This window comes from Triplophysa rosa, linkage group LG9, assembly GCF_024868665.1.
Source record: "Triplophysa rosa linkage group LG9, Trosa_1v2, whole genome shotgun sequence".
NCBI lineage: Eukaryota > Metazoa > Chordata > Actinopteri > Cypriniformes > Nemacheilidae > Triplophysa > Triplophysa rosa.
In genome coordinates, this window is record NC_079898.1 from 12,703,794 (window position 1) to 12,715,706 (window position 11,913).

General features: G+C 35.8%; 1 protein-coding gene across 1 annotated transcript; it reads right to left on the reverse strand.

The window, feature by feature from the left end:
• Positions 1-5,134: 5,134 nt before the first annotated feature.
• Positions 5,135-8,299, reverse strand: six2a (SIX homeobox 2a). Its single transcript, XM_057342159.1, has 2 exons — positions 7,319-8,299; positions 5,135-6,236 (listed from the first exon to the last, which is right to left on the reverse strand). The coding sequence occupies exons 1-2, from the start codon at positions 7,876-7,878 to the stop codon at positions 5,918-5,920; spliced, it is 879 nt and encodes a 292-aa protein (XP_057198142.1). The 5' UTR covers positions 7,879-8,299; the 3' UTR covers positions 5,135-5,917.
• Positions 8,300-11,913: the final 3,614 nt, after the last annotated feature.

Below are 11,913 nucleotides of genomic sequence, written 5' to 3' on the forward strand. Positions count from 1 at the left end.
GAATGGTATGCACTTTTTTATCAGAAAAATCATCATACAGTAGCACAAAGATTTCGTCGCCAAAAATCCACCAGGTATGTTCATGTTTTTCAACATTTATATCAAAGCTTGAATTGCTACAAAACAAATAGGTGTAAAACATGCGAGCACTCGCACTAAAGCATGTAGCTGGGAAATTATTGGTTAATTAAGGTACATATTCTGCAACTTTTGATCTGTGTATTTCAGGATGTTGTAGATTGCTTTACAAAATACATCACAGTCATTTCCAGTGCATTTTATCTCCAGCTTTCTATACATTGCAATTACACCGTGGTGGCCAGCAGATGTCGTCGGCGCTTCGAAAGAGTGCATCCCATAGCTCCTGTCAAAATAGTGCACTGTCTGCACATCAGCCTCAAATGCCTTACGGTATGTAGTACAATTGATGCTAATTAAGGCAAGCATCTGACATAAAGTTATTCCTGGGTCAAATACAAAAAAGTCTTCATATCTGTTTTAATGTAATGGAAAACCCAGAAGTCTTTGAAAAGGCACACAATATTAGTTGAATTTCGACCACAACAGCACTGCACAGATTCACTATGAGGTGGATTTTACAGAATGAGGTGGATTTTACAGAATGTTACTAAGTTAGTTTGAGTGAATGGGCCTTACAAAGACTGCAGCTCCAGCAGCTTCATATCCCTCAAGTTTTCTTCCTTTTTATCCAATTTGAAGCATCATTTGAAGTGTGTAGCATTCTTAACATTCAAAGCGCCAAATTTTGCAAGATTTTAGATTGTATTAATTAAAAAATCAAATACAAAATATTAGATAATATAATAAAATCAAAAATATTTGTACATTTAAATAATGTGTAGAATTTAAATTTTAGATGTGTTTTGCCATTTTACATTTTATTTCATATTTTATTTTTTGCAGACATATTAAAGAGAGCTAATTGCTCAAGAGAGCTAATGGCCCCGTAATGAATTTAAAACTGTCTACCACTTGGGGGCGCGAGACATCAAATGGTACACACAGCCATAAAGCCTAAATGTACGCACAGGCTTAGGTAATTTTCAGATTCTATGTTTAACTAGTAATTTTAGTAATTAAGTAGCCTACTCACTTTTTATCCGTTGAGTATATTTTACAGGTGTCCAAAAGATGCAGTAGATGGCCTACACCACAGTGTAGTGCATGTCCTCTAACCTGCAATGTACCACAGGCCTAGGCAAATAGCGAATATCAGCTCTTAGTTACCAGTTTTCAACTGAAGGTTTGAATGATAGACTGTATCATTATATAGTCCTGATTTGCTATTATTTATTGCCCCCATTGTCATATTCTGTTCCTTCCTCTTGCTTGGATCCATTGTATCTGTCCACCATATGCCTTCCAACTCAGCCAGCATAATTTAGATCAATTTTTGAAGATTCTTACCTTTGGTCATGCTTTTATATCTGGAGGTGTGTGAACAACTTTACTTCTTGCATATGAAAAATGGTTGTTAACCGAGGTTAAATTTGCAGGCCTACTCTCAAAAGGAATCATGATAAACTTGTGGCAACACTGTAAAATTACTTTTTTTTCTAATCTCACATTGAGCCTTTTTATTTATAAAAATATTTTATACACTCATGTATCAGTTACTGATAAGAATAATCAGGACAAACTTCCAACGATTTCAACCCTTCCAAACACTAAGTGGTACTGATGCTGAGGGTTTGGTAGCAAACAAATACAATAGTTTTCTTTTTAAAAAAGCACAATTTTTATTTAAAACTTGTTTTTAAAAGGCCAGTTTATGGCATGACCTGAATAACAAAGAAAAGTGTCTAATGATATGGAAAAACACATATTGTGTAAGTTTTTTCCACTACAAACAATTTGAATTTGTGGTTACTTGCTGCAGTTGCATTTGGCCTGTTCATTGGAGGTCTAAATAATATATAATGTTATTTCAAATGCAGCTGTTCATCTTATATAGTAACTCGGCAAACTCAGTTTGTAATGTAAAATGAATGTCCTTTAACTCTACATTAACATTGTACTTACACAATTTTTATTTTGGTTTAAAAATCACTGCTCATTGATTTATTGAATATATAGGAATTATCTTTAAGAACAGGACTTTCACTATTTCTGTATTAGTCTTGAACTTCAACACTTTAATCTGGACTTTATGGTCTGACAGCTCAACAGCTTAACCAGTTTGTCTATCTGCTCGTTTTATACTACAGGTAGCATAAAATTTCATTGATGCTCTGATACTTTACTATAAATAGTTAAATTTATAAAAAAAATCCTATTTAGAGGAGACATAGTCAGTCATCATCTAGTTTGTGTTATTTACTAGTTTTTAGTAAGTAACAAACAGCCTTTCTGCAACCAATCATTTAGTCACTAGAGGGTGACAATGACTATTACAATCACGCTAAAAGTGTGTCCGCGTTTTGCCTCGTTGAGGAACGACTTTGTGCTGGCCGTAACCCAGTGCAAGGCCACCTTGGTTAGGCTACTTGAGTTTCTTTAATTTTCCTAATAATTAGGAAAGCCACTACCTCCGCTTTTAAATAGCCTATAAACAGCCATTCATGTTAAATGTCATATTCACGTTAAATTATTTTGTATTCTTTTTATAAGACGTAGTGTGTAAGCGTTTATAATATCAAATAATTTGGCCGGTTTTTAGATTATTCTTTTTAAATTATTGTTTTTGTTTTGGTCTTTTCACAACAAACATGGTGTCATTGGTCCAATTCAGACTATTCACGACTGCAGTTTTACTGTTTTGCTGAAGTTTTAAGGAGGGACGGATCTCTTACTCTTAGTTCAGTTGTATTTTTCTTTTTTGTATGAGGATGTCACATCATTTAATGAGAATAGCTCTTTTTTTAAATTACAGGTATAATAGGCCTACTTAATACAAATTTTCATCAATGCAAGTTGTGCGCGATAATTTTTTCTTTTCATTTTATGTGTATTATATTTATCATGAGCTATATGGGAATGTTTTTTACGGATTCTTGTTTTTCCATAGTCGTGACACCTAGTTGCAGTTGTTCAGTCTTGTTGAAAGTACGGTACAGCATTTTTAAGTGGAGTCGAATATCTAATTTCCCCGGAATACAGAATAATTTTAGAATGGTTAAATGAACACAATTTGTTAACTTAAAGTTGTACCGATTTCTTGTGACTGAATCTGGACATATAATACATCGAAACAATATATATTAAAACGAAAAAATAATCTCAATAACAATCATTTAATTAGTAAAATATATAGGGCGCCTGTCTGGGCATATATCGTTTAATACCACTAAGCATATGAAAATTGGGATAAAATAGATTATACGAATATACAAACTAAACATGTATTTTTATACACACATTCTTAACTGCATAAAGCTATAAACATAAAAATGTTCATAATTTTATGTTTTAAATTAATTAACAATTAAATGTTTATACATTTTATCCATGACAATATTACTTATTTATTTCTATCTATAATTATTCACTAATTAATATATTATAAATGTAAACTGTGAAGTGTTTGATGTTGCCTCCTAGGCCTACTGGTTTAATACACATAGGCTACATGAACGGAAAGGGACCAAAATATAAAATGTTTTACGCCGCTTTACACATATTAAGGATATGAACAAATGTTTAAAACAGCTATTAAGCATCCATTGCATCTAAAGTATCCTATATTTGTAAAATTATTTTAATTGTCGGTTTTTCAATAGTCGCCACTCTGAACATTTTTTAATGAATATATATATATATAATTTAGGGCTAGAACAGAAGTTGTCTGATTTTATAACATATGCTATTTTGAAAGTAATGCTGTCATGTGCGCGAAAAGTCACAATTCAAATTGTGAGACTGCGGATAATGCAATTAATGCAGAATCGCAAGATTGTTATCCATTGGTTTTGATGTGTTGAGTCATCTCCCCATAAACATGCTTTCCAGCATTAACTCAAGGTGTTAGATTGCATTCATAACAGGAGAAAGCTTGGCCTCAATCGCAAGAGCTTTTCTTTACATCTTATGCCCGATTTTTTACGACCTCTCCGCCTCTTTTCAAGCAAAAACAAACCCAGTAACACATGACGGCGTAACTTGTTGATTCGAGTTTTAGAAAATAAGGCTACATGTTTTTTTGAGAACATAAGTCATTATGCTCTAGTGCATCGACCTGCATCTGGCGTTGTAGGCCTATGGTTCTTAAGTATGGTCTTAATTTAATCATAATCATAATGATAATAAGCTTTTGAATTCAGGACTGTTTAAATCTAACGATCCTACGCTGGCTACACTAAGGTGATTATAATTATATTAGTTCCAGATGCAATATTTTACCATCTACAAATTTATTAGAAAATACAAACCGTCGATAAAATAATGAAAATGTAGTAAGCGATAAAACTCACGTTAGATGCTTTATTAAGTTTAACTTATAACTGATTATATTATCTATGAGCGACTGGCATGTGGACCTCCAAATATTTAGTTTTATTCATTTACTGTACATACGTGTTTTGACACAGAAGTTACGTGAATCCGAAAATAAACTTATTTATTGTATCACTTCTATTTAATTACAAAAAAAACTTTTTTATTTGAGGTATGGTGATAAAGCATGTTAAAACTATTGAATAACTGAAAGAAACAGAATTTACATTCACATTTGCGGCAAAGGACTTTTTCACAACTCAAATTCCAATAGATAATATTGGCCGTATCAAAACAGTGGTGAAAGGCGGACTAATTAATATAAATGAATAAAATGTGTGTTAATAATTACTATTTTAAATTAATCAATTATACGTCTGTATGAGGTGGCGTATGATAAAAGGGGAATTTATGGCCTTTTAGGTTGGTATATGTTGTGCTGGATACAGAGCATGTTGCTCAACTTAAACTTGCTCAAGTTAAAATTTCCCTACATATTAAATTGAGTACCAGAGGTAAAAGCGGAATGTAAGTTTAACACTTGTTATTAACACATGCAATGTCAGGTTTCTTAACTCCAAAAAGATAAACACAAATAATTATACATCCCTTTTGTTTACTGTATCCAAATCCGTGAAAAAGAAAGAATCTGGAGAGAATGTCATATTTCAAGTTTCTAGGTTTAGTGTCACTGCCGAAATCAAATACATTGCGACTAGTCACATGACCTCCAATAAACTGAACCACATCCTCGCATTCGCTGTTTTTACTCAATTTACAACATCTTGTTTTGAATCTCTAATCGATATCACAATCTGAAATTGTTGTAAACATTTCCAGAAATATTTGTCGATTACAAAAAGTTACCCACACGATCAAATCAAGACACCAGCACAACAAACCATTGCACAACATTTTACTGCTCAGTAAATGCATCTTATTTTTATTGTAAAGGGTAAATGAAACGGATGGTTTGGAGTTTATAGTTTATTATTGATCCCAAAGTTTACATGCAGTCGCTTTCCAAAAGTAAAATACAAATGAAAATAAGGACATGTGCTTAATTAATCGAAAAATCATTGTCTGTATTAAAAACATTTCATAAAACGAAATCCCATTAAAAGTAAAACTATTTATGGCCTTTTTAAAGAAAATGTAAACAAATGGAATATGCGACTGGGGAGTCTTGGATCAGTTGCAAATGAATCTAAAATAACGATATCAAAAAAGTTGATATTAAGAATTAAGACGTTTATTCGCATGTTTATTATCAATAAACCATCGCATTACATTCTAGAAAAATACCTCTCTCAAGGCCCTCCATATCAGCTTTGCAAGTGGGTCAGCCGATAAACATCCACAACTCTTTGTGTGCATTCCTTATCTTTTCATCGAGCTATTAGTGTCTGGAGATGTTTTACGCTAATCGTCCATGTACAAGCGTCCTTTTATAGGGTCCATATGTTTAAGAGCCAAGGTCGACCAAGTTTGAAGACATAGGGTTCAGTATAGTGTCGTGTAATGAGTGGTGGTGGTGGTGGTGGTGATGCACGGAATCTGCACTAGGCACTGGGACAGCGCTGGGTCCTGGTGGAGGTGCGAGGCCGTGAAGGGACTGCAGCCCGGGGTTTGACGTGAGGAGCAAGGCCGGACTTGACGAGGTGTGATCTGGTGTGCCAGACGGCGTTTTGTCGTCGTCCGAGCTTGCTAAAATAGTCTTACTTCCATTCATGGAAGACGTCAATGGGTTGTGACTGTTTGTGTTCGAGTTCTCGTTATTCTCCCTGTGAAAACAACAATGATAATTTAGAGTTAGAGCTGGCAAAATTTAAATCCACTGTTCTCACATTTCAATACTAACTATCTATCAATAAATGTTGGTGTGTAAACACATCTTTCAACACAATAATAATAGGATTTAATTTAATTTTGGCCTGGTCCAAATTGTTAATGTGTTCAGAATTTGGAATAATTTCCCATTGTTACTGTGTTTGTGGCCTAAGTAAAATATTCTTAATTTATACCAACGCTTTGATTCAGCATTGTGCTAGTTATTACAAAAAAAGTATCAACAATGAATTCAACAGGCTATTAAACACAGAAAATCCCAGATCTTTCCAAAAAATCAAGGTAATGTCTACCATTGTGTGAGTGAGTGTGTGTGCATACACATTTTCATCTATCAATCGTTCGTCTCATTTTTAACTGGTGTCCATAATATTAAAGAAATTGTACAGCATACGAGCGCGTTAATACCATGTAACCCTAATTGTGCATTAGTATGATTTCGAAATAGCCTTAAGTAAAATAACTAGGAACTCTGAGGATTCAGGTAAAGTCAATTACAATCACAACATGTCAAGTTACTGTTCTTACATGAAGTATTAATTAAGCTTAAAGTTATGAAAAGCGTATGGTGTTATAGTTTACACTGTGGTTTAGATTGACTATCACGCCTGAGGGTAGACAACATCTAAAGCATACATACTTTTAGAGGTTGTGTGTACAGATAACTCTTAAAAGTCAACAAACTTTTTACAAGCGGCATTGTTTAGGCTTTAAAACGCACGTCATATGAGCGCTTATAGGCTTTGTAACATTCATACAACATGATATAATGACCAAAGAGCACACTTGTTTGTAGTTTGCAAACGTAGACCTATAAACCGTAGACATTATGTAGACATGAACAAAACTTGTAAAAAGTGACACAGAACTAGAAAAACATTCGTCTATAAATGTATGTGCCAGTGGCCCAGTTATGACTCGACACTCAATACATGATCGCATTTAATGTAGGCTTTTCAAATGATTTTGTAAAAGATAATCCGTCCACAGATATTACAGAAGAAACACTCTTTCTTACCTTTCCTTAGCCTCCGCTGCTCGGTCTCGTTGGCGTCTGTTTTTAAACCAGTTACTGACTTGTGTTGTTGTTAGCCCAGTTGCCTCTGCCAGTTCCCTCTTCTCCCGCGGGGAAGGGTACGGGTTATGGGTGTACCATTCCCGCAACACACTTCTGCTCTTTTCCTTAAAGCAGTAACTTGTCTCCTCGCCGTCCCAAATGGACCGGGGTAGTGGAAACTTTCTTCGGACGCGGTACTTCCCAACAGCCCCAAGAGGGCGGCCCCGGAGCTTTTCTGCTTCGACGTAATGCGCTTTGAGCCACAGCTGCTGGAGTTTCGGGTGGTTGTGCGGAGAGAACTGGTGGCTCTCGAGAATCTTATAAAGCTCTCTGAAATTTCCCCTATGAAAAGCGACTACGGCTTTTGCTTTCAGCACACTTTCATTCTTGTGGAGATGTTCGCAGGCCGGCAGAGACCACAAAAAGCGCCCGAGACGTTCAATGTTACCTCCCTGCTGAAGGACCTCACAGACGCACGCCACTTGCTCTTGCGTAAAGCCGAATGTTGGAAGCATAGACATGGTTTCTCGCGAATAAACGTCCACTTTTTGTATATGTCTAAATTCAAGGTAAGAGTTCTTCGGTGAATTTAAAGTAAACTCTTGAGAGGTAAACTTTGAGAACGATAGTTGATAAAATCAAAATCCACTCCTGGCAAATAGAGGCACAACACTTTAGATCCTGTCAAGCACGCATAATACACCGTATATCCATTTAAAGCAGACGAGAAAAAGTTGTTCCTCCTGCGTGAGTCGCTCACCACCTCTTCTATGTCGTTTCAGCATAACGCACTCCCGAAGAAGGACCTCGCTCGCTTGTTTTAATAATATTATTCTAAACTGGCAAGAAAAGCGATTGTGTGAACTGTGATTGGTTGGTTATCTGACCCGGGGATGGTGAGGATAAGACAATAGTTTTAGTCAAATTATTTGCCATGGTTACGCTGTCATTCAAAGTAACCTGATATGCTTTGAGGTGGCTCCTCGGGCCGACTGACTGATTATTCCCTTCATTTAGAGCCCGCCCACCGACACCGAAATACAGCCCCGATTTTCCCTGTATTTTACATTTTTACTCCGAGTTTGACAGACACTTCTAGCAGCCAAAGAGCGCAGATCTGCGAAGTAGCAGCAGAGACGAGCGCGCTAGAGCAGACGGCGCACCAGACGCTATCTAAACCTGTACTGGACCCGTACTGTGAGTGGCCATAAGCAAAATCCACCCTTCCTATGCAAACTTTTACCGTTGTAACGTTTCACAAAAATATTTGAATGCTTTGGAATCTCTTCGAAAGCATACCCAAGGTTTCTCTGTGTTTTCCGCAGTAAATTGTCAAGTACTATTCCTGCAATCACAAGTAAAAATACATATTAGTTTGCTTGTCTTGCAAGCATGTTTTTCTTAAACTTTTTTTTTGTCTTTTATTTGGTTTATAATCTTTTTTGAACATTTTGAACATTTAATCGGCCCAGTTCTCCTGTGTCATGCATTATTGAGCAGTTGTCGGGGATAAACCATGCGCACACGCCTGGAATGCATGCATTGGAGACTGGAATAAAACAGGGTTGGAGGTCGTTTTTAAGTAGCATGGAGGTTTTACAGGATACACGTTAGAATAGCTATTGGGCATTATACCACGAATAGACAAAGAGGCACTACACACTACGAGGGACGTTTGATGCTGGTAAGACAACTCATGTAATTGTAGTTGCTGTCGACATAAGTTTTAAACCGTTTATAAAGTTTTGGCATTAATGTTATCTGAGGGCCGTAACGTCGTAACCTCGTTCTGCACGTTTATTAAGATTCAATGAGAAATCGTTATTTGAATCAATGAGCTCCGAAATGTGCGGATTTTAATTCAACTTGAACAGTGACACAGAAACAAGGTTCACCACTGTGATTTTATATAAATGATACTTGAAACCACAATAGAAAGTCACATCTTACAGTATGTTAAAAAAATATATGACGCCATGCCAGCTTTGTTGTTAGGGCTAGAGAAAGTTGCTTATGAAGATATTTAGACATGAAGGCCAGACGTGGTTTGCTGATAGTGTAAAAGAGACTTCAAAACTTACACTGTGCTTACACTGCAGATCTGGTAAAATTCTGTGAGGTTAGGAAGATGAAAAGATTAAAAAGATAAAACGATCTTCCAGCCCTTTTAAATAATTTTACTTGTGATTTATAATAAAAGAACACCTGTATACTAATATTAAACGTCAGCACGTTGCTGCATATTTGGTCTGAAGTAGTCGATTTTTGGCAACAAATCAAGTCAACAAAATCAAGTAAAAGGAAAAACAGTATAAAAGTTTAAAAGACTTATTTCATGAAAATTATTTATGTAATAATAAAAATAACAATTATTATTATTGCACACAAATGACATTAAATTGAGCAAAAGAGTCAAAGATCTTTAACCAAAAATCCGTCCTATGATTCTGTAATTACGCAAACATTACTTTTGTGATTAATGGCGTAAAAATGAGCAATTAATGCCAACCTCGTAGACAAACGCTGCCTTCAAATATTGCATGTCGCTTAAATTGCATATTGCTGTGAGTAAACATTTCACGGATTACTTTAATCTCTTTAATTGATTATGCGGAGAATTCCCATGTGTGATTTTAAACTTTATCAACCAGCATCTGATTTGCAGGATTGCTGATAACACCAACGTGGGTAGCTATACAGCCTCAACTGATTCTGATTTACATTGTGATAAACATAAAACACAATTACTAAAGCAGCCAAAGGCTATATAGTGAGCCAATCCTTTATTAGTCATACATGTACCTTATAAACATATATACATAAAATTCAAACATATACTTTTTTTCGTTGAGTCAGTGACAAGCCAAATCAAGGTTCTCGTCTCGCCTTGACACTGTTTGTAAACGGCTTGTTTCCACGGATCATTTTGATCAGAGCATCGCAGGACCTGCGCTGTTAGTCTGCATGGTGATTATTACAATGCTGATGAATGGGGATCGCGTTTCGTCTAATAGCCGCCCCCTGTTTTGACAACCTCCCACAGCTAACCGGAGAGCGCGCAGCCACGACCTCCACTAATTGGACTGATTATTGCAAGATGTTTTTTCGTCCGCCGAAAGCGCAGGGTGGCGGCAGTACGCGGCTGCTCCGAGTCCTGCCCCAGAAGACCTGATGAGTTACATTCTTTCAGGCATGTCATGTTAAGAGAGAAAGAATTAAACCCAGACGCATGGTGTCAATGTGCGGTTCAGTGGAAGACAAACAAGTCATTCGTCGTAATTAAATATTGAAATATAGATAATCATTGCATTTACATAAAAAGACTCCTGGTCGAATATGTCATTCGAATGACAACACAAATGTCGCTTGTGCTATTTAAAACAAAATTTGTTTTAGTCTCCAAATAATTTGTATCGTGAAACAGTGAATCTTTTTATAGAGAGCAATGGTGACACCTATGCAACAAGTGAATTTCTAGAAATGTGGGCTTGGTGACGTGCGTGACCACGTGTCCGTGGTGTTCAACAAATGACAACCTAGTTTTTACACGTATGGTTTCTGGAACGACCGTAGTTTCTTTCATACCTTTAGCTGTTCGATAAGGGTCTGTGTTTATTGCACACCTTATGACATGCTTGAATTTTTCTCTCCCAGGAGACGGTGGTCGCGCGTGTCATGTGGCGTGCCTGCTATAACACTGTCTAACGGCACAATTTCTTAAGCAAATCTAATGATTGTAGGCTACGAAGCGCAGAGTGCGCCAGCACGTTCAACTTCAGACATCAGAGATGCTCGTGACTCTGGGTATCTCACCTTAATTTGTATTCAGTGTCTATGGTTTACTGAACATTACATTTTCATTCGCTAAATAAAATTGTAAATATTTATATTTATGAGCTGTAGATGAAACAGGAAAATACTACTAATTTTACTCGTATTTAACATAAAAAATACTCTTTCAGTCTGTTGTCAATTTCAAACATTTAATCAACCTTGAGAAAAATAATTTAGCATTTGCAATATTACATATTTAAAAGTATACATTCCTTTAAATGTTTAAATAGAAAATTCGGATTTGGCCTACAAGATTTTGGTATTAATGCACCATAAACTAATGATTCTTAAAGGAATTCAGTATTATAATTATTGTAACATCATTAACCACATAACAAAAGAACTTTCAACAAAGTTCAAGTGCAGCAGATTTACCTATGAGGTCAAAACTTCAACCTACTGTATATCACAGATTGCATCAAAAATATTTAAAGCTCAGTGACATGAAGTGTTCAAATAGCCTTTTTTGGTAGTTATAAACCCTATGCTCTTTATAAAGGTTTATCATGTTTCTCAAATGTTAATTAAAAATTGATTTAATTATGTTAGGACATGGAGGCTCAGTTTGTGCAACCAGATGTTGTGTCCCAAAAGCAATAATAGATCATAATTGTCTGTGACAATAGAGCTGTTCCTCTTTGGAATATACACTGCTCCATTTGTCTAATTAATATATGAAGGCAATATGAAACTATACGTGAGAGATTGTGTGAAGTGTTTGC